Genomic DNA, 23,739 nt, shown 5'->3' on the forward strand with positions numbered 1-23,739 from the left:
TTGCAAAAAAGTGCATCAGCCAAATGAAGGGGCATTTAGACGGGACATGTAGGTTTAGTAAAAGACTTGTGAGCTGAGAGCCATGTATCAGAAACTACGTACGCATGGTGGCTGCACAGATACACACTGAAAAACAACATTACACATTCAAAGTATTTATTTTCTCGACAAATACATTCTTCTAATGATGGTATGTCTCTAAGTTTTCTACTTTGTTTTTCATTTTGAGGGAGTCTTCGTTGACCAAAGGTTGAGAAGGTCAAAGATAATATTTTCGACAAGGTTGAATGGCCGGGGAAGTTAAACAAGTTTATTCTTACTACGTCTGGCATTTTGTATGTCATTGTGCTCCGACTCAGCTTTGCAAATTCATCACAGTTTGAAATTCTTCAGGTGAATTCCAAAACATTCTTCAAATCTAATTCAATCTGCATTGATTTAATATTGTCTCATTTAATTGTGCTCGAAGTGAATTACATCTCAGTTGGACTCAAGTTGGAGGTAAGCCAACTTAAGCTTGAACTAAAGACACAAGAAGAAAGTACACGGCAAGACAATATTTACCTATTTCTCAAAATATTTAAAAAGTGTAGGAAAATAGAAGAATATATTGGCACGACTGAATTTGCAACAGGAAAATTTCACAAATAGATTGATGCTTTACAAACCCTTAGGAAGGTACAAAACAGTTCATGATAACAACTTCATGTATAGGAATAAACTCGAAACGGAACTCCTCACGTGTGCATGCTCAGAGGATTTAACAGAAGGGAACAAATTCATGACGTTACGTATAATGTTTGGCAAATGGATGCTCGGGATTGTCACTGTTGTAGACAATTTGTTCCCCTCTAGCTTTGTCCCCTCTAGCTTTATTCACTTACTCGTGCATGGGCACTGAAATCAACATGGCGACGGGACAGGAAATTGGCTTATTGCGGGATAATGGACAACATGGATGTGATAACTTTCCAGGAGGCACGGGAAAAAGCTGCCCCCTCTTCTAATTCAAGACGATGCCACTAAGGCAGTGGCTTCATGATTACGTGCATATATCACAAGTTGAGTGGCTTCCAACTCATATGTGTCCCAAATGTAAACATGAACAGGATGTTGTTTGTCACTTCCTTTCCCGACACAAAATGTTTGAGTAGTCATTAATAATTGATTTTGTGGAAATTCTTTCATTGAAATCAACTTACGATAAGAACCATCACAATTAAATGCCATGAAATCCCTTATGGAATCTAATATCACACAATTTGCCGACAAGAAACAAATTATAAGTTACAATGGGAACATTATATTCCTTGATAAACGATAATATCAAGAGGTATTTTAGCACCATTGTAGGAGATACCTTAGGGAAAATGCCATGGAAAACTTTCCACCTCAGCTGTTCAAATCTCTGGCAGTTGGCCAATTTCAGAAGAAAAGCTTCCTGGCAACGCTTGTTCTCCACTGAACTGATCTAGCTGCACCAATGTTCAAGAGTACCCTCAAACAATCTAACATTTGATGCAGGCATTCAGGCCGGAAATGTTCAACGCCTGACCACATTATTATCTCCAAGGAAAGGTTTCAACAAACTCCAGGCTGTTAAATCATCTGTGGTTGCAGCGAAGTGCCTTGCTCAAGAACACAGGCACCAATTTCTCATGGTTTAACATATGAAGAGTTTATTTCCAAAATGGGATAGGTGCCATTTTGGTATCTTTCAGAATCTTACCCTCTCTTAGTTGCCTGCCATCCGTTTATGCAGCTTTTAGACAGCGCAACATAACTTTAATGAGTTAGTACAGTAAAGAAGAAGTTTAAGGATAAATGGTACACTGCTAAGCTCTTCGATCTTTCATAATTGTGGAAAAATTGCATGTTTTTCAAATGGATATATCTCATTTTGGAATTAAACCCTTCATATGAAACAATGCCACTTTACCACTTTTTACCAGTTTTGGGCCTGAGTGTGTTGTTGTGAGCATGCAAGCATAGTTCTGAGCATGTGCGATGCTGGGAAAAGGGGCTGATATGTCTGCTGTCACCAGCACCTCAAAGTCTCAGATTTAAATTGCACAAAGTGAACTTATTTATGCGTTTCCTGTTCAGGATTGCCTTTACTGCAGTCCTTTAATGAGCTCTCAAGACTAACGATTTTTTCCTCTCATGATTATGACAAACCTTACTCATGCATTGAAAGTCAAAATGATTTTATGTTAAAGTTACATACATGTCTATGTTTTAAATAATTTGTAAGCTGGCTTAAAAGGCAAGTAATTTCATTCATATTTCCATTAATTAATGAGCACAAGCTGTAGGTATAGGTAACCTCAAGTTAAAAACTCATATAATGATTCCGGACAAAATTCCTTTGTAAGTGGTAACATTTTGCATTCAATTTTTTTGTGAATAATTCTTTAGAGGACCCTCCATGGTGTTGGCAAGCTTACCATTTACCTGTATGTAATGAAGCCTTTTAAATCAACATTCCAATCCGTTGTTAATCATATCCAGCAATTTTGGAAAATATCCAACCCTGTGGAAGACGTCTCAAATGACAAGGGATAAAGAGTGGAAACTGTCAAAACAGCTGGAAAGTAAAAAGGCTACTCCCAAGAAGCCAATGCATAAAGATGAAATATTAGGTAAAATACCTGTTGGTTGATTTCAAAGCAATGTAAAAAAAGTATTAAACTGGTAAAGAATGGGACACTAATACAAAAACTTTGTTGAAAACACTATTTTGAAATCACTTGTTTCCAACCAACAAAGACAAATTTCCCGTATAAAATATTGCTAAAAATGATGCAAAGTCAGCAAGATAAAATCTCCGTGATCATGCTTCTGTTCTAACAATTACTCAGATTGTACAATGCTTACAATTCTACATAAACCTTGAGTACTTTTATCACTGAGATAGTAACAAAATACAAAATAGTTTTTTTTATATTCCTTTTTATAAAGTCATTACTATAAAATATTACGAGTATTGCAGTTCAGTCAATGATATCAAATTCACAAACACTAGAACTAAATTAACTACTGGTCCACTGATACCATATGTGCTTGTTATTTCAATGCTGATATCCACACTATACTTTTCAGATACTTTAACAATAGCTCACTCATACACCAACTACACAGCACACCTAACTTAGACTATTACAATAATACTATTAAACACTAATCATTGCTACTACATGTATATTAGCATTAAAAATTGCTAGGTCCAAGCCTGAAGGTACAATGCAGATAATAACAGTGATAGATGCCCTCACACCATGTTGAAGATGGCTACTTTTATAAAATTTCAATCAGCCCCTGGTAAATCCTGGCAATACCCTGGTAATTCAATGTATTATGGCCAACACTTCACAAACAGTGAAATGACTGGAAACAGGACTGTTTTTACAGATACAGTTGGGCAAGGATTGATGTTCTTCAACGTCCCATCATTAGGAGTTTCAAAACACGAGGAATCTTCAAATTAAAAAATCACAGACACACCATGCCTTTTGCATAAACCTTTCTCGCTCTCTTCTTTTCTGGAACAGCAATTTGCTACAACAACCTGTTATGATCTTAAATTATTGTTTCACATATTGGCAAAATGGGGCAGTGATATTGGCAAGATTTGTTATTAAACTGTGTTGGAAGCAAAATATTGTGCATGAATTTAGTGGCAAGTTTAACATCAGTCTACTATTATATGCACCGTATTAAGAAATCTTTAAAATGCCTGGTTTATTTTGTAACTACTTCCGTCCAAATAAGTTATGGCAAATATGAGTATCTAAATATATCTGCTTATTAGTTTATAATACAATACATCCATTAATTCAAAAACAGTCATAATTTGGCATCGTTTAAAAAGAATGCTGTTTCTGCATATTTTTGCACCATTCACACAGTTATGTTTTATGTCCTTTTTAAAAATTCATTTGTTGTAGTAATCTGTGTGGTTAGTTCTGATTGGATCTGGGCCAGCAACCTCGAGCCTAATCCTAATACAGTCTGGGGCGAGTTGCAGGTAAACAGTATGAAGAACTACACACAATAAATGGAGAGTGCGAGCATCCTGGGAATGCAACACCCCTGCAGGTTGTTGGTAATGGCACATGCTTGGATGCGGGTAATGGGGAGTCCACACTTGTGTGTACGCAATGTCAGGAGTTTTGATGAAACAAGGTGACCCAACCTGAGAAAACGACTGGAAGTGGCTAGAGCCACCTATGAATGACAGATAACGAGGAGAAACTTGCACGATGCAAATATCAGCAGAAACATGTTTGCCTTACAAGATTCATTTTTATCAGAATGACAAACTGACAGAAACCACGGCTCTGTTTGCTTTTCCTATGCAATGCAAACAAAAACCTAAGTATTAAAAAGAGGCTATAAGGCTCATTTGTGACATCTGGTCACAACTACAGTTTCTGTGGAAGATGCAGACACAACGCTCAACCCCTAAATAAAATGGTATAAAAAAATGAGACTTTTTTGGTGACGAAGGTTAGTACTTAGCTCTGCAATAAATGCTGGAAATGATTCAACTGCTCCAGGCACAAGTGCCCTCCTTCCCAGGCACCCCTGCAAAAATGCATCTGAATGAGTACAACGTGTCGCTCAACAGAGGATCTTTGATCAATCCAAAACTCTTGTCATCGTTTAAACAGAAAGCTCATCACTCCAAGCATAAACCCCTCCACCGGCTGTGGACAATACGGGTTTTTAGAATTTGTGTCACTTGATTGAGTGAGAAGATTTTACCCCCCAGATGTTGGTAACTGCAATTGATCTCTGATGACTTCTGCTCAGATTGGCGGTAAGTGGGAACTTATTTCTTACTATATTCTGAGTACTGTAACATGCTAAAGTCAATAAAAAACAACTGTACTTGAGTATTTAATACTTAATAAAAAGGTTCTTATACAGAAAAGATCTTTGTGCAAAATACAAATATTTCTTGTTTTCAAAGAACTATCTCCCTTCTTTTCCTTCAGCTGACATACTCTGCCTTATTTCAAAAGAGTGAAACTCGGGACTGGACGATTGAAAGTGACCATTCCTCTAAATTCAGATTGAAATAGCTGAAAAAACAACCCATTTCAGTCGCACATGAGCAGACTTCTAATCTATTCAAGTGAGTTTATTTCACCAGAATTTGTCCCACCTGTAGTTTTAGTTGGGAGAGTGAATGTTCACTCAGTAAACAGAGTGCATTTCACTCTTTGGAAATGAGGGCGTAAGAATGTCATCATAAAGCACAAACTTCATATCAAAATTATTTACTTCCAACAAAATCAATTTTTTAAAATGCGACAAATAAAATTGGCCAAATACAAAAGAAATCCCTTTTTTCTGGAGATATTTACAGTGCCAAACTATTGTTAGTTTCCTGTACTATCCTAGATTAACAACAATCTTGGAAAGACTTGAACATGATGAACAGCAAAATAAAATACACATCTGATTAGATACATTTACTGCACGAAGCTCAAAACAGACCTCCCACACTGAGCACAAACTGGAGACAGGCAACATCAGTGGTGCATGTTACCACGGCAACAGCGACCGAGGATGCACGCTACACGTACCTTTGCTCCCCTCCCTCAAGGACTTCTTCCACCTGCTCCAGCTCGTAGCCTAGATTGTCACGCTGGCAAACTTCGTCCTCCTCCATTGCGTTTATCAGCTTTTAGACAGAAAAATGAAAAAAAAAAAAAAACCGAATGAGACACGCTCACACGCTAACCGCCACCGACTCAGAGAACAATGAATGATTTAACCCATAAGCCATCGCTACAATATAGAGACTGTCCTCCACTGTAGGCTGGTTAATAGCAAAATTAAGGTAGTGGATATTTTGACGTTGCTGGCAAATTCAACTAAATGATATTTTGCCAGGGAACGTGCACTGTAGCTGTTGTTTAGGATTTTTAGAAATTCTTACAGTGACAAATCTTAATAGTCTGGTTCTGCACCTACAGTCACTGTGACTTTGTGTTCCACTGAGGTGGGAATCAGACCTTTTACGATTTCAGATAGTTTTCCCTTCAAAAACATTCTCCAGACACTAGGAACATCTAACAGAAGAAGCACAGTGCAACAACAATGGACCCTCATTGCTAGCGCAGTGTCTCTTTTGTTCGATGTTCGCAGGGAGAGCCACGAATCATACAAAGAAAAATCTAATACTTTGCCATTGAATGTTGAATTTGATTTGAAAAACAAAAACAAAAGAAGAACATTCGGGGGGGGGGGGTGAAACACAGGACGATAGCTGGGAATCAAACCTAGCTGGGAGCGTATCATGTGATCTCAAGATGTGTGTGCTAAACACTACACTATGGACCCTGCTTGGAATCTGACGGTAATCTATTAATAATCTTTATCGCCCAACTGGCTAAATACTACTCCGTTACATTTGCTGGTGATGGCTAAATATCCACTGTTTAAAATTAACCCAGATGCTCACAAACGTTCAACTCCTATGACAAGTGCACACAATTTCACTTCCTTTGAGCAGAGTGAATGCACAGGTTGCACTTGCATTCCTAACTCTCGATGCTCAGGGGCAGAGGAAAATTTTCTGAGCACATTGGTCTCAGGTCACATGATGAAACGGAGAATGATTACTTTGTTTTGCCATCTTGAAAATGACATGATGCAAGAGTAAATTCCTGTGGATCAAGAGTATAATCTCGCTCAGCCGCAAATCATACTCCTGCTACTCGCGAACTCAAAGACACTCCTGTTAACATGAGTAACACGCTAAAACACAGAGAGCAAGGGTGCCTGACAGGGACTACTGAAGTATGATTGCTAGTAGAAACCTGACGAAAGACACAAAGCAATTTTGCTGCAGCGCGGTTTCCTTAACGCTGCTGCACTGTGCTCTTTGCAACCAAAAACGACCAAAAGTTACTTTGGAGGCAGTCTTTGTGTTCAAAACGGTGTTTTCATTTAATTCTCAATGGTAAGTGAAAAGTGAAAAGTTGTGCTTTGTTTGGGACAGCTTGCATCAGGATCTGAGTTTTTATGTAAGAACACTGTGATATCCAACCAGACAAAAGGTATGTGAGAACCTTTTATAGCCTGGTCACTAAAGTGCTTCTCGACGACATTAGGGGTACATAGTTACCAATTCTTTGTTGCTTTTGGTGAACTGAAACAGTTGCAGTAGGGTGCTCAGCTTGCTGAAAAGACCTGTGAAGTTCTGTGAGTTCAAGTTTAAAGAAAGGGAAGATAAAAAATAAAAGAGCAACTGCAAAATTCACGCTGGGAGTGACTTAAAATATAAGTGAATCTTGCCGATAAGGTTGCACTACTTGCTGGACATTCCCACTGGCCCCCTTCAAAGGTGAAAGGCACTGTGAAAACTTTCGTAGACAGCAAACGTTGTGTGGCGGTCATTCTGAACACACCTTAAAACAATTCTTTCAACCGCTGAATTCACTGACAATGTCCCTAGACACATTCGCAAACAAACAGCCGAAGTTAGAGGCCGTTGGGACACCAGTAGATCTTTCTCCATGACCTCAGTAAGACAGAGTCTGCTGGCTTAGAGAGAAATTCTGCAATCAAAGCACCAGGGCCTTGAACCCTTTGCGCCTCAAATGAAAATGGACAAGACTTTCTGTTGACACAACAGTAACTTATATGCTAAATTTCACGACGCCCAAATTTTTGTTCACTTGATGGAAAGCTGGAAATTGAGAAAAATCTGGTGGGGGGGGAGGGGGTGTCGCAATGCTGCGGTGTAGGGTAACCCCTACATACCTGACAAGTCTTGGCTAGCTCTCTCTCCAGCTCCTGGGAGGCGATGCGATTCATGTCCCCGATTCCTGTGTAGTAAGACTCCACCAGCTCACGGTATCTGCTCACTTCCCGGTTGTACAACAGCTTGTTGAATGAGGACTCCTGCGAGGCCATCGCCAGAAGAATTGAGAGTGAAATGCAAACAACATGTTCACCAGAATCATGAGGCCACACAGAATTACCAGGCAGCGCACTTGCTGTGATTGGAGCTGTTGGGGCATTTTTTGCAGACAGATTATGAGAGTTTGAGCAGACTGTCTCAAAAAGGCGAGTAAAAAATTAGTGAAAAGAGATTTGCAAAAGAACTCAGACTGTGAATCACAATTCTGGCGAGGACACACCACATGTTGAGAATAATTAATTAGACCTATTGCTAGAACACTTGTCATCATCTCTGGGGCTTAGACACAGTTCAGATGGGATTTTAAACTAGGTTTCTTGCAATGGATTGGTTAAAAATCTTGGGAACTCTTCAGGAAAGGGAACAGTGTTTCCTCCACTCTTGAGTGACAGCATGATGTGCCAAATGGACTCTTCACATCCGGGGAAAAATGCATTATTAAAAGAAATACTCGTAGTTTGTATCGTGTTATCGTCAGGGTGACCAGATTTACACCAAGTTGAGAATCTTATCTTATCATGTTATTCCTGTTATCAATAGGATTAGTCTATAAAGAACGCTTCTTTTTTTCTTTTACCTTGCCTAGTTGATGGTCTGACTTGTTGCACGCGTCGTAGAAAGCTTGTCCGATGACGCCCAGGCTTGACTCAACTGAGGGTGTGGGCCTGATGTCGAAGATGTTGTTAGGGTGGTTGATGGCGCTGACCCAGAATCGCAGTGGCAGCCTAAATCATAAAACAGGGTGGGGAGACCATTAAGGAATGTGAAGAAGCTTTGTCAAGATGACGCAAGCTTTACAGAAAGGGTATTTCAAAGTTGTCGCTCTTATCTATTGCTCTTGACTGAGACCAAGCACTTTCTATTAGCATTGCCCCTTCTCATTGGGCCCATTCCAAATACCATCTTTGCTCCCTGGGGAGTACACAGCTTGATGCAGCCATTTTGGGGCAAAGCGGCTAAATCAACCACAAAAACCATCTCCATCCTTACAGGTGCCCAATAACTCCTGGGTGGGGAGAAGCAATGAATGACAAAGTGCCTTGCCCAAGGGCACACGCACCCATAGATTACAAATCCAATGCTCTTGAGGTCACAGCATTCCATGCAATCCAAATGAGAAGGATAAATGAAATGACGACGAATGCAGCTTTGGAAGTGTTTACGTATAGTGGTCCATTAAGACTTGCAACAGAACCAACATTCATCTCTCCTATCCCCTCACAAGCATCCCATTCTGAGACTTCAGATCCTGTGATCAAAGCTGCCTGAACACTGTTTGTGGAATGTTCGCATTGTATAAGGGGCTAGTGAGCTGTACATTATTCCACTGATGATGTCAAAATCTTGAAAGGAGTGCTTTTTTAGCGGGCTTGGGAACTTTGGAGTAATTGTTTCTACTGTGTACTACAAAATTTTCAAACCCGAGTTCTTATCAACTGGCTGACTGTCACGTAAGAGACACTGGGTTCTATGACTACACTGATAGCGACTGGTCCAAGATGAACGGTGAAGTCAAAGTTATGAATCTTGTATGCTTTATACCAGTGTTTAATCAAGTATTTAAAGTAAATCACTACTATTTTGCAATTAATTCTTAAGTGCACAGAACTTTTTAAGTCTCACTATATACCCAAAGCTACTCATATGAAACTATAACAAAGACATAGTTATTGTTTATCTACTGTAAGCAGTAACGGTAGGCTTGTACTTGTAAAAGAACTTGGGATAACTATGATGAAAAATATTTGCTTTTTTATGAGGTACTCGACTAGCAAACTCCTTTACAAAGACTCGGTTGGTACTGATCGATGTCTGTACTCACGTGTTACTCTTCCAGATGTGGACGATGTCTGGATCCTCAATGCCGTGGCGGGTGGATTGGCTGTCAAAGAAGTCAAACAGGTACTTGATGGCCAGCGGTGTGCCGTCCACTGTCAGGATGGCCTGAAACATCCTGTCAACATACTCCTGGACAATACCCTGCAGGAGGTCAAAGGTCGAAGGTTAGACGTTTGCTTTCTGGATTTCACTACTCAGTGCCTTGTCTGACAGTTTCCACTGGGGCAATGGAAACTGAAATTTCCATTGTTACTTTATCTCCTAGCAGAAATATGACAGAGCAAGTTTTGACAAAGCATGGATGGTCCTTGGTGGGAATGACAGATATGTAAACATTTAGACGTCCGAGGCAGGAACTCAACGAGTGCGAGTGCAGGTTCATACACACTCGTAATGCACTGAGCATATGCAAACAATTTCTGTTAGGATGTATGGTCTCCAGGTTTCCATCGGGCCGGTGCACAAGCCCAATTGAAAAACTGTCTTTTCTTTTCCTATGATGGTGCCCTTCAACTAGGGGTGGACAGCACATTATATTTGGTCGGAAGGACCCACTGATGTATCAAAAGTGAACAGTATTGGGCAGAGCTCCCAAAAGACCGGAACAACTGAAAGATAATGTGTGGGAACTTTTACCAACTTTAAAGATTTTGCAAAATTTGCTATGCCAGAAACACGTACAAAAGATTGTGGAAAAATTCCAACCGAGACAATATATAAATATTCAGTAACTTCGTATTTCCTCCTATGATTTCTGAGGAAAATGCCAAGAGGGTTTGTAAATGAATCCTTTCAAAGCTCTGTGACCCCATACTGCCAACCCTGTTATACCCTGCACTGCTCAAAACTGTCGTGCCTCTATACTCCATGTACCATCCAAAACTGTCCGAGCAGGTCTACATTTGTTGGGACTCATGACTAGACAATAACAGCTTAGGAGGGTGGACTGTGGGCACAGATAGGTTCAACCTGATGCTGAATCTCGAAAGCACCGTACCTTCATGGTCAGGAGTCGAGGGAACGTAATGTTCTGTGACATCTTGCCCTTGCCCAGGGCCTCGTGTTGCCTCTTCTTCTTCTGCCTCTCCGTTTCCTCAATCTCCTCATGCGGTTTCTCCTACAAAACACAGCAGCAAGGGTACAGTGTTCATTTTAGAGTTCACTCCCCATGCTCAACTGAGCAAAGGCAAGTCTGTTCTGATCTTCATTGGGCCTGTGTTTACCTCCAACTTCCTAGGCATGAAATGCTGGAGAATATTTCTGTTCTCCCCGGATGGGATGCCAGTACCCAATTTATACTCCTTGGTGGAGAGCACCAAGCAGGCAGGGGCAAACTGACCTGCCCAAGGACACAACATACCGCCAGCAGACGGATTTGAACCCCTAATCCTCTGGTCAGGAGTCACAAACCTTCAACACTGGGCCACTTGCACCAGTAGCTTACTGACAACTGCTTTTTACCATTGTAAGAATAATATTCTTTTTCTGGTTACTGGAATAATTGAAAGCAGTGCAGCCAGCAGAAAAACAAAACTGTTCTCACAAAAGCTCTTTGTCTTAAGGCTAGTTAATTCATGTTCAGTGCGAAAACCAACACAAGCTTGATCAAAATTGTGAGGTTGATTAAATATTTGTGGTGTGAGTTTGCCGTTATGAACATCCTTGAGCATAAATGCTTCTTACCAAATGCCAGAGGACAGTACCATCTTCCACGCCCACATCATGTTGGTACAGATTGGCATCATTTGATGACACTCCTGAAAAATACATCAACAATGTGTATGTATATACCACCTAAGAATGGCAGTGCTAGCATGAGTTCCCCCATCTTAAAAACCTATGATGAATCTAGCTGGTGGTCAGTGGCTCTGTCAGACTACAGATGTAACCGTACAAAAACAAAGCTCCTGTAATTGACTAAACATTGTAGTTTTATTAAAAGTGTCCCACTTCTGACACCAAGTTTACCCCTGGTGTTGTAGCCAAGTAATGGAATTTGAATTATCCCGGATTACAGATGGAACCCTTAAAATTTCTTTTCAAACCTGAGACTACGTCGGAAAATTTGCATTAGGTAACAGTCAGTTGGAAATTGATTACGAGAAATGTACTGACGGTAGGAAAAAAGGAAGCTTTCTTTTTGACTTTCTATCAAAATAATCTCCACCCACCTGATGTTGCTTCGTTGATTGAAGTGCGGGCCAACTGCTTGGGAACCAGTGCCATGAGAGAATTATCCGGAACCTGCCAAGGAGAAAAAAGTACCCTCTGGGCATAAAATCTGTGGTAGTTGCTCCAAGGAAACATTGCTCATAGAAAATGTTCCAGCAAGTTGAGATCAGAGACCTCCTTTGAGACCCCTCACTACTGAGTAATGGAAGCCTTCAGCAAACTTAGGTGCTTAGGAGCTGTGTAAACAGACCACAGATGTCATAACAAATAGACTCCCAATGTCTTTGTACCAACTGATGCCACCGGCAGCTATTTATCGTGCCTAATACATAGAGGATGGTTGGCTTGCTTGCTACTGTAACTACTGATGTCTCAAATGAATTTGATTAATAATGGCCAGCAAGCCTTTGTTTTACCTTTATATTTGACACAGTAAGATGTCCACCGGTGGCTTCAATGACCTTTGTGCACTGCTTAAGGACATCACCGGTCCATTTTTTTTTTTATGGGCCGGTTTGTTTCAGGTGGATCCGGATCGTGATCAGTGATAAGATATTGGTTCTTTGACACCAGAACTGGCCTAATGGATAGCGGGAACCAGCTTTGGGATCACTGATCGTGATCGTGTGAAACAAACAGGCCCTACATGAAGTCCATGGAATAGACTCTATTTACTATGAAGCCATTTTTTAACTGGTTCCCTGAATACATGTTATTCAGTATAATCTGTTAAATGGGGTGGTGTCAGATTCTTTGAGGTTCCAAGTGTCTTTTTAATTCCTGTAGCTTGGAACATTTAGAAACAATCACAAATTTAAAACTATTCAACAGCGTAAACTTACATCAGTTTGTACTGAACTTTTATTTCATTGTTACTCTGAGGTTCCTAAAATGAAACGTTAGACACACTTTCAATTCAATATGGCTCATTTATGAACAAAGTTTATTGGCTGTATTGTCCATTCTAAAGACTGAAGGTTTCCATTTTTTGGGGTACTCCGTTCTAATGCACAGCCCTGAAGCAAATATCACTTTTCTTTTAACAGACCCTGAGATGTCGATTAAAGATATGGTTCAACAATGGAGGATATTTGTGTCAAATTAGGCTTTCATGTATAACTGAAAGCACACTGAACCAAAATAAACATGGTTCTTGCCTTCCGACCAATTTTCAAAATGACCTTTAGAACCTCATTTCCCAGGCTGGATTATCAAAAAAGTCATCATCGGTCTAAAATCGTTGTTGAAGGCAGAATGCGAATTGGCCAAAATTGTCACACGATATGGGGGTAGTTCAGGTGGGGTATTTTAAATTGCTCAGCATGGCGCGGTTCAAGCTGTAACCACGAAAGCATCCGTTATGGGATACAGCTGGCATGGCAATATGGGCCAGCCCCATACAATGTATGGAGTCCACGCCGATGTCTCGGTCCAGCTACGGCTGCGGTCAGTGACACTAAAAACTTTGCGGTAGATAAAAACTGTCCACACATGACCAAAGTCACGGCATGCCTGCTGCCATACTCCACAGAATAGCTCCTACACAATTTCTTCACATTTCCCTCACAAACTTCATGATATGCCTTCTATATTACACAATCATGTTCATTTACACAAGAACATGAATATGTATTGAGTCCAGTGCAGTTCTACAGTTGAGACTAAAATTTTGACAGAAGTCGATAAAAAAGGCCACGGTGTAACTTTTTAATCCACACAAAGTTGAAACTGTACAGGAAGATAACCATCCTTTAAGTCAAAGGACGCAATGCCAAGGGAATTTGCTGACGTTTATTGTACCTTCAACACAATTTTAAATACACAGTTTAAAATAAAGGCAACGTTCTCTCTGTGATTATGTGACCCACTCCGTGAAAAGGGGTCTTAAGTCGCCAGAGCCACTTTTTGAGTTTTCATTTGTATGGGAAAGAGTAATTTGAGGTTTTGTTTTGACCTCCTGATTGGCCTCCGTTTGGCCTCCTGATGAATGTGGATACTCCAAGGTGAAAAATGCTGTGGGTTCCTATTGATTTACACTGTGCAAAATTATTCTAAAGGACTTTTACTCAAAGTGGCTCTGGCGACTTAAGACTCGTTTTCACCGACTGGGTCACATATGTAGATATACTATACATTATAATACATATGCAGAAAAATGTCCTCCATCATTGAACTACATCTTTCATACATTTTTCGAACAATCAGCAATGACACTACTCACGCCTAGCTCTGTCAGGGTATTCAGTTTCTGCCATCTGTCAGCATTGCTTATCTGCGGCAGGGCCATGTCCTGCAGAACCAAGCGGCCTGATCTCCCCTGCCTCCATTCTGAAGGATCCCAGGGAAAAGGGATAAGGAAAATCATGAACATCCTGACTTGGTATTAAACTATGCACATGTGATCGAAGTGATCATCGTTGTTTCTGCATTTCACCGATACGGTGTCCCGGAAAGATGGAACAAGGACATCTCTCAATGATCTCTAATCACTGAAAGATGACAGAGTATCTTGGAACGATACCTTTCCGAGATGTCAAATCTGGAAGGATGCCCCCCTCTGCATCTTATCTTGGAAAGCATTCCTTCTTGGCTGGATTTTGTGAACTGAAAGTGAATCTTGTCACAGAATTTAAACCCAGACTGACATGTGCCACTCTTTGATGGTCAGACTAAGTTTTGTTAGGGTACAAACAAATCGCTGATCACAGACTTTAATACCCAGAATGACCACTGCAGCTCTTTGAATGCCAGAGTAAGATTTTTTACAGCACAAGAGAGCCTCAGATCACAGACTTACCCAGAATGACCACCGCAGCTCTTTGACTGTCAGAGCAAGTTTTTTTTACAGCACAAGAGAAACTGAGATCATAGACTTACCCAGATTGACCTCTGCAGCTCTCTGACGATCAGAGTAAGGCTTGTTGCGGTACATGGAGTCCAGTATTTTCTCCTTGACCTGAGGGACGGCGTCAACGTTCAGGACTTTGACCATTTTCTTCTCGCCATCCTCCGTGTCCACAACCACATTAAGGGTCTGAACAGAAAACATGCAAATTATACAGCATGCAACTGGCAAGTCAAGGGAAAAACGAGAGGAAATTCCAAACTGCAGCAGACTTTCTATAATGTAGAGAAATTTGCAATGGCATACGTGATTTATGTGTACATGATAAACCAACAATGAGGAAATCAAGGTCATGTTGCCTGCCCGAAAGAAAGCGCATCCCCCCCATGCTGATAACCACTAACTCACAACCACCAACATACCCCTTGCGTTAATTCTGCCACAAACGTACCATTTCCTGAAACTCCACGTTCGCTTTGAGCAGCCGCTCCTCGCTGAGGGAGAAGTGGGCCTGCTTGGTGACTGCATCCACGGGTCCCTTCTCTGTCTGCACCTTGATGCTACTGTACAGCAAGAACAGTGGGAAAGCCGTGTGATCCTGCAGATAAGACACGAGGCCAAATGCACCAAGTTATTCGTGCATCGTGACCGCTAACAGTCTCGACACACTCCACATGTCCGTCGCTGTGCACGTTACAAGTGAGGCCTCAAAGTCCCACTTTTTTGGGGCTTGCAAATATGATTGCCATCTGTTTTTTGATGCAGCATGACACACTGCACATGTTTGGAATTTTCTAGCTTTTCAAGTACACTGGACAGCAAAAGAAACTTGCCACTTCTGTCAAAGACCACACATAAAAATTCACTACACAGAAATAAACAATTTTTGTACACAGGTATGCTGCAATACCCCTTACTAATCACATGCCCAAAAGCAAGTGATTATCTTTATAACAAAAAAGAAATTGACATGCACAGCAACTTGGTTTAAAACTGAATCAAAAGTCACAGAATGTAACAGAGTGAGCCTTAAGTTTTACGCAGAAATCAATGTCACAGGACGAAATAAAGAAGTCACAATCATTACTTTTCAGTAATGTGTATGCATGGTAATAATGTGTAGTGCATACACAAGGATGGCATCCCTATACACAAACCATTCATGCACATCATTTTGACAAAACTGGTGTTCACTTTTGTCATTGATAGTTTAAAATTTTGTCCATTCATGGGTCATTTTTGCTTGGTGGAGAGCACTTTTGTGTGCGACTTTTGATTCAGTAATCAAGTTGCTGTGCATGTCAATTTCTTCTTATTTTATCTATAATCGTTAATCATTTTATCCGGGAGTGATTTAAGAAGGACCTTGAGGTTCTGTTCACTGCCCTTGACATGGTCAAAATTAATAATAATAATAATTTTGGTCCCATGCTTATATGTACAGAAGTATACAGTACATGTACACTGCATGTTTCGTGCGGATGCACGTGTATACGATGAACACTCGGTACACACATGGGATCGACACCAAAGCCGGTTACGTGTTGCAACATCTGTGCGTTGACTCTGCGAGATAAGACAGCCGATTGGGGTGGCATGACATCGAAATACACTTTCAGTGGGTTTAAAAACATCTGAAAACAAGGATTTTAATAGGCTTGTGGATGTTTATGGAAAAAGGGCACGACGGCCAAGGCAAATGAGCAAGGCAAAACTGGCTGTGAGGACGGAGTTTTGTGGGGCACCTCTGCCAGTGAGAAGGGCAACGACAGCACTGGCCGGTTGTTGGGGTCGTTCACTTCAAGGCCTGGGGCACCAAGTGAATTCCAGTCAGCATGTAGAGATCTTGACTCTACCACACTGATAGATGACCGCAGGTCATTTCAGCAGGACATCAATGAACAATTGAGAAGCGGCAAGCCCATGCTTTGCATTTCACAAGGAAAGGAACTGACCAGATTTGAATCAAATTGTGCCCAATAAAGACCTTTGACATCTTGCATGAGTATTGACTACCCCCCCTGTACGAAACAAGCCAAAAAGACATTTTTTTTCTTCAGAGAACTGTGATAAGGAATGGTCCTTTGACCTCTTGCACATGAAAGTTACCTTCAACTGATCATACAGGCACAAAGCAATCCAGTTGGACAGGAGCTTCTCAACTATGGTCTCGGTTCTGCAGGGGGAAGATTCATATTAAGTTAAAATACCAGGAAGGAACATTCACATTAGACCATTCCGTTTTCAACAAAAGTGAATTTATCCCCTGACCAACCCAGCTCGCAGTCTTGGAGCCAAGTCCATCAAAAGTCCTTTTAACCCCTTTGCAGGTCCAGTCATTTCGTAACAGCGCTCATAAGTAGTTGGGAGACCAATGACAGAAGAATCGCAGCCTGTGAACTTGTCTTGAGATTAGATTACTCAAGATGGACTTGACAACAAGAACGCCAGCTCATCCCAGTAACGTACATGCAACTCCCTGCGCATTCCTACATGCACGGCACTTTTTCATGCTGACAATTAATTCCTCTGGCCAAGTTTGAAATCAAATGTATAACGAATTAAAACTGCAATCCCCCACCAGAGAAAAAATTGGAAGATACAAAAATTTGTAATCACCGTCTGAAGAGCTGCTTCGGCCTATTGCTGTCCACAGCTTCCTGTACCTGACGAGACATCAAAGTTATCATGACGCTGCCAGAAAAAGAGCGAGAGAGTGAATCATGAGGTGTACAGGCCTCAAAATTTTTTCATTTTTGTTTCCACTCGATTGATAGTTCCTTTTTATATCAAATATTAAACTGAATGTTAAATAAATTGAATTAGTTTTGAAAATTATTATGCAATTATTTTTTACATCTGATTAATATTTATGCAACCTATAATCGGTGATAATGCAAACCAAGCAGTCCAAAGGCTTGTGAATAAAATTCATCAGCTTACTTCAGTGGGATTCATATAAGACTACAACTGCTCAACCACGGAGCTTGCCAACATCACTTTTTCAAGATGTAATTTTTGCATCGAGCAGACATATTTTCAGTTGAGGTGAGGTCACTGTAATAAGTTGGTGTTTTGCTTTTTTTTCCTGTTTTAAAGGTGTACTAACAATAACTAATACCAGACTTGTCCCACGTAATTACTGGTATATTATGGCTAAATTCAAGAATTTTGAGATTAAGGAGGGATGAAGCCCGATCAGACACTTCAGTCTCTCGTATGCAGGGAGAGCATGTTACAATTTCCCTATTTAAGAGCAAAATAATATCACACATGAGCAAAGTTTGTTGACTGTCGGAAATAGCTGTATTCCACGCTTACAATATGAATGGAAAAATCTGTGTACTGTGGATGGAATCCTAGCGGGAAACAGTACCTGAATATGGGTGTGACACTCAATTCTTAAAGGTTTTGAATATCTACACATGAGATGCAGGAAACCCAATTTATTCAGCATAACTATGGCGATTAATTACAGAACACATAATACTATAGCGTGTTCACTATAAAAGGACAGGAAATCTATTACAGAGATCAGGTGGAAAAGATCCTGATATCATGCTAACAAAAAAAACAAGCTAAAAATCATTGTCAACAGTAAGAGTCATACATGTATGGCTGACCGGAAATCAAAGAAGGAAGTCTGGTATTGTGTCTAGCGCACTGCCCAAATCAGGAAACCGCAACAAGCAGGATGTTTTACTAGACAATAAACTTAATATGTTTGTTTTACAAGTCTATCGCTGAAGTCTCTTTCACTTTCATCTCGTAGAGAATATCTGTTATCCATTGCATGTTTTTGTGTTTACGAACATTTACAGTCCTTTGCAAAAGTTTAGGACCACCCTAGAAAGTGCATTAACCTGAAGGAAAACCAAACTTAAACCAATCAGTCATGGCAACTTATGTTTATTTTCAATGTGTAACCTTGGTACCTTGGTTGGACATTTTGGACTACATTTCCATGATTTGACATGTTAACAGTCTAATATTCAGTGTGCCCTCCCTTATTTCTGATTACTTAGACTGGCTTCTTTAAACCCATGCTGCCTTGCGGACAAAATGTCATAAAAGACCTGCCTTTGCAAAAAATTTCATTCAAATGGGTATATAGCACTACACTGATGTTATGCACCACTGTAAAATCATGCTAAGGAATCATTCAGTGAGACAGTGTAATGCAGGCCCAGTAACAGAAATACCAATAAAATTCAAGGTGGTCTTAAACTTTAGCAAATGACAGTATATGATATTTACAAATGTGGAGTCAATGTTCTAAACCCAGTTGCGTCTCCAGGTTTTGAATGAGAGGGGGGCAAAATAGGCGCTTTTTCTAAAAATTCATTATCACGTTTTTTTTAATCTGTAAAAGAACCCTCATCTTCCAAAAAATTGGTGGTAGTTGCCTTTATGAAATGTTAGCATTTTCAATTCCTAAAAAATACACGCTCAAAAACAAAACAAAAAAAACCCCAATAACACAATTGGTAACATTTTCTCCCAACTTACCCCCTGCCCCCTTCCCCTACTGTGCCACTGCTTAAACCTAAGGTAAATTTGGTTCCCCAGCGATTGAGTTTTACCCTCTTATCCTACATATCAGGAGACGATCACAGGTCCAAGTAACAGCCAACATACACTTCATCCTCCGGTTCATTCGTATTCCAAGATCTTATTTTAGCCATTTTTCACACAAAAGCCTATTTTTTTTCCTACCATGATACGGAGCAACATGAGTGCAGAGATAGCAATTAAATAAAAAGTGATCATTGGTCTACTTTTTCGGAATTTGAAGGGAAAAAATAAACGTGATTTACTCGGTGAGATATCCAAGTTTGTTCTCCAGCATCATTATGATGGTTAGCAATGAGGCTACTGTGGACCTGCAAGAAGTGATACAAAAATGGAAACAAACTTCATGAAAATGAGAAGTGACTGGACTGACAAGAGTTGTCAAGACTTACTGTCCATCTGGAAATGACCGATCTCAATGAATGGGGTCTTTGTCGAGGCAAGATTGGGGGAGAAGGGTCATAGCACCGCTCCAAAAAAGGAATCTGAACATGTTTTTGAAACCAATGAGAGGTGAATTTCACAGAGCATGTAAAAAGTCTCAAAATGTAGCCTTACCACTTAGAAAGGCAATCAAAGGATACTTGAGAAGTTGTCCACATTCCATGCCCTCCCCCTCCCAAAAACTGCCCCTTATAATTTGTCACTGTATCCATCCTTGGTCTCTTTGTACCCAAAATCTGTTACACACTGACAACACCTTGAGATCTCTCTGTTCATTCAAGTTCCAGGTATTTCGTGAGGCGCATCTCACCAGCAAAAGAGCTACAGAGCATTCGACCGACAATACTCCATTTGGACAAAACTGTCATTCCGACTGAGAAAAACTGAGGGCAACAGTGCTCAATACATGTGCACAACTTGGAAGCACCTATTACAGTAAGGAACAGCCCGGGGTGTTCCTGTAAGGAGCATTCAATTTCCAAGAGGAACAGTCCAACTCGTGACAGCCTTAACAGAATGTATCTAATCCTCTCAGCTGACTTAGACCTATCACCCCGAGCTGAAGCGTACCCCCAATCAGCGAGAGAAAGACAGGTGGTTACAAGCAGGTTCTTGCACGCGTTCTGTGTGTACGCAAAGACCATACATGCCAGAATAAATAAGTTAAGAGTACTCGTCGTGCTCTGCGTCAAATGTGCATATATTTGCGCGCCTCATGCAGTGAGTAAAAAAAAAAAGCCCGCTTCTGTTCCGCTCAGAGCGGATAGGCTCACTTGTCTTTCATGGCAATCTTCTTCTCGTCGTCCATGGCTTGGATGAATGTCAGGAGGAAGCTCTTGTTGGTGAGGAGTCGGTTGAACTGAGCCATGGCCCTCTCTGTGTGCTCCTCTGGCTTCTAGAGAGGCAAACCAAAAGGGAATTGGTTGGTCATTCAAATATTGCAATTCAACATGGCAACAGACCGATTATGTCCAATAAATCACGTGACCTATAGTGGGTATCAACCCCATAGCAACATGTGTTTTGAGTGTTGTTTACAAACAATACAGCCAAGTTAAGGTATAGTACCCAGCACATCAGTAGTCTGAGGACTGTACCCACCATTGGCTTTATTTTTGGTAAATGATACTTATGAAACATTTTGCTAATGGTGGATGCCGTGTTTGTTGACATTTAATACCCACTATAGGTCACGTGACTTAGTGGGCACAATTGGTCTATTCAATAACATCTCACACATGTGGATTGACAAAAATGATGGCACCATAGAAAACATGTCATCTCTAGAATAACACCTTCATAAAAACTACATAAAATGAGGAACAGAAATTTTTAAAAGAGGCCCCCAAAAAATCCATAGAAATATAAGACCAACTGTAGTACCACATAAAATTAGGCTGCTTCAATGCATTTGGGAGAGAGGGTTGCAATATATGGACATTTTCGATTTGGCAACAATCCCCGAATATGCCCCACTCTACCCTTGGGTCAGAGGTCTCCGGTTGTACATCCAGGCCAATGAACAGCATATTGGTGGCATACTGCCTGTGACTGACAAACGGCATGCCAGTGCCGGCAAGGTCGTGGGTCAGATCTGTCACGTTGGTCTGCAGCTCTGCAAAAGCTGTAGGGGAGACGGAGCAACGAAGAAGAAAAATCGAAACAGGACGAAAACAAAAATCACAGAGGATTAATGCAGTGGGTTCCAAGGTTGTAGTCTAGACCAAAGATTATATAGCGCCGCAAGATGGGTAATTCGGCCAAAAAGGTATTATCACCATGGGCGCTATTCGAGTGTGAACGTTAATGTGCGTGTGTGCCTGTTGTGGCGCCTGCGCCTGTGCATTAACATGCACTGCGCAGGCGTAGTCCAACCAGAATGGGGCCTATGTGATAACAACGTTTTACGCGTATTCATGGTGAAGTTCCCCATCTTGTGCCGCTACGCGACGCTATACGATCTTTGGTCTAGACCACCACACGACCAGACCCGTGACTGAGCTGCATCTCAGACTTTTAAGTCATACATCTTGACTCTCTCTAAATCTTTGAATTCTGAGCAGCCCGTCACCAACTTCGGGCTTAGGGGGTGGGGCCACAGTACCAGCTCGGGGGAACATCACAAAAACAACACTACTTATTATGCTTATGGCTTCTGCCGATGGGGGAGGTCAACTGCTCACCAGGGGGACTCAACCCCTTGAGGCCTCCCCCCTTAGCGACGGGCCTGTTTCTGAGTCTAAAACTCAATAATCCGTTCCAGCTCGGAACCATAAGAAAAACTTTAGCCTCATACGAGACAATTTGATACTGCTAAAATTGTCACTGCACTTAGATGGAAGATATCTAAACTTTGAAGGAGTGAATTTCAGGAGGCTGAAGCCTGATGCTACACACCGAGATGAAACCCAGGTGTTACAAGAAAGACCGTGACTAGTGCACTTGACACAAAACCCTTACCGATTCTGAGATCCTCCGCCATCCCTCTTTCCAATTCGTCCATCTGGACCAGGATGGCCCCGATCTGCTTCTGGGAGCCTTGGAGTTTGCGCCAGAGGCCAAAGGAAAACAGGAGCACCAACATTAGCAGAACACCGGCAGCGATGCCGATGATCAGCCCAATCTCGATGCTCCTGAGGTACCTGACGTAACCAATGAAGTGGTAACGGCTGCTGTGCAGCACCTGCAATGCAATGAAATCTTTCACTGGGGACACTTTTGGTAGGTTTCTTTTATTTTGCAAAGAACAGTGTGAAATCTGCAGGGGACACTGCAACAGCTTAGAATGATTTCATCTTGCTGTCCAGTTTCTGCCTTCCTTAATAGTATTCTGGCAGGTACTCGCATGCACGGTATGAGAAAATGTGTGCTGAAGTCAAATAAAAACAGAGATCAACAATATGGCACTGAAAGTTGTTAATTACTGAACCATTCGTAAACTTCACAAATCCTCTAAAATTACCCTTGCATAAGTGGAGTACTGTGACAGATAGAGGCTCTAAGGCAAAATATGTGTGGCTCATTTTGAAGGACGCAATATGTCAAAGTTTTCGGCTGGAATTGTTTCTGTGTCAGACAAGTAGGAATATACATTTAGGATCCTGCTTACACTTGGAATCACGAATACTACTCTTGAATGCCCTCTGCACCCCCCCCCAACAAAGTGATAGGAATGGCCAAGTTTTGAAGAAATGAAGGAGTGGTCACCCCTCTGAGGGAAAAAAAATAACAGAGAGCATTGGAGGGTTGAGGACGGCATGCAATGTTTGAAGTTGCACCCTTATCAAAATGGGGAATAAGGTTAATGGCTTGATAGGTAGCGCTACTCACGTAGACTGCAGGCAAGGAGGTGTTTGTTAGGTTGCTTGAATAGTCTAAAGGCTCAGGCTGTAACGTGGGGGCATCGCACGTCAAAATGGAGTTGTCAAAGACTTCAATGGGACACATTTCTTTGCCGACAAACACTTTGACCTCATTTATATCTTGTGCACTGCTGAAGTCTTCCCCCTGGATGTGGAGAGTTACCGTGCCAACCAGTAACATAAAAGGGAATTGTTAAAGGCAATGGTTAATTATCTGCAGAAAAAATCGGGACGCCCACCCATGCATATACAGGACACACGTCCATTTTTTAATGGAGCGGGTCTGACATGGGAGTGAAAACATCATATGAAACTGAGAAAGTATTTATAACTACTTGGTATTTTATCATCTTTTAAAAACCAACCAAGTGATGATAGGCTATTAACCACCAGGCAGGGGCAAACTGTTTAGAGGTAATGGCATTTGTTTCGTGTAATAAAAGAAACGGTTTCCCAAAAGTAGCTCCCAAGCCAGAAGAAACCTGAATAGAGATGGCAACACAACTCAGTTTAGAAGGTGGGAGACAAACCTTATCAGATATTCCAAAGAAAATCATGGAATCAGG

At 41.1% G+C, this 23,739-nt stretch overlaps 1 protein-coding gene across 3 annotated transcripts in view; it reads right to left on the bottom strand.

The window, feature by feature from the left end:
- Positions 1 to 139: 139 nt before the first annotated feature.
- LOC110973988 (plexin-A4-like) overlaps positions 140 to 23,739 on the bottom strand; it is a 60,669-nt gene continuing 37,069 nt past the window's right edge. For all 3 annotated transcript variants that reach the window (XM_087135502.1, XM_087135501.1, XM_087135503.1), the window contains exons 20-37: positions 23,142 to 23,318; positions 22,272 to 22,494; positions 21,293 to 21,435; positions 20,585 to 20,706; positions 19,613 to 19,678; positions 17,415 to 17,489; positions 16,905 to 16,971; positions 15,247 to 15,393; positions 14,828 to 14,984; positions 14,172 to 14,278; positions 11,950 to 12,022; positions 11,462 to 11,535; positions 10,776 to 10,895; positions 9,762 to 9,919; positions 8,517 to 8,664; positions 7,780 to 7,920; positions 7,142 to 7,216; positions 140 to 5,692 (exon numbers count right to left, since the gene is read on the bottom strand). In XM_087135502.1, the coding sequence (XP_086991628.1) occupies positions 5,585 to 5,692; positions 7,142 to 7,216; positions 7,780 to 7,920; positions 8,517 to 8,664; positions 9,762 to 9,919; positions 10,776 to 10,895; positions 11,462 to 11,535; positions 11,950 to 12,022; positions 14,172 to 14,278; positions 14,828 to 14,984; positions 15,247 to 15,393; positions 16,905 to 16,971; positions 17,415 to 17,489; positions 19,613 to 19,678; positions 20,585 to 20,706; positions 21,293 to 21,435; positions 22,272 to 22,494; positions 23,142 to 23,318 (2,181 nt within the window). In that variant the 3' untranslated portion in view covers positions 140 to 5,584. The remainder of the gene's footprint in view (positions 5,693 to 7,141; positions 7,217 to 7,779; positions 7,921 to 8,516; positions 8,665 to 9,761; positions 9,920 to 10,775; positions 10,896 to 11,461; positions 11,536 to 11,949; positions 12,023 to 14,171; positions 14,279 to 14,827; positions 14,985 to 15,246; positions 15,394 to 16,904; positions 16,972 to 17,414; positions 17,490 to 19,612; positions 19,679 to 20,584; positions 20,707 to 21,292; positions 21,436 to 22,271; positions 22,495 to 23,141; positions 23,319 to 23,739) is intronic.

The sequence above is a fragment of the Acanthaster planci genome, linkage group LG04 (assembly GCF_054643075.1).
Source record: "Acanthaster planci isolate LZ-2023a linkage group LG04, COTS_SCS, whole genome shotgun sequence".
In the NCBI taxonomy this organism is placed as follows: domain Eukaryota; kingdom Metazoa; phylum Echinodermata; class Asteroidea; order Valvatida; family Acanthasteridae; genus Acanthaster; species Acanthaster planci.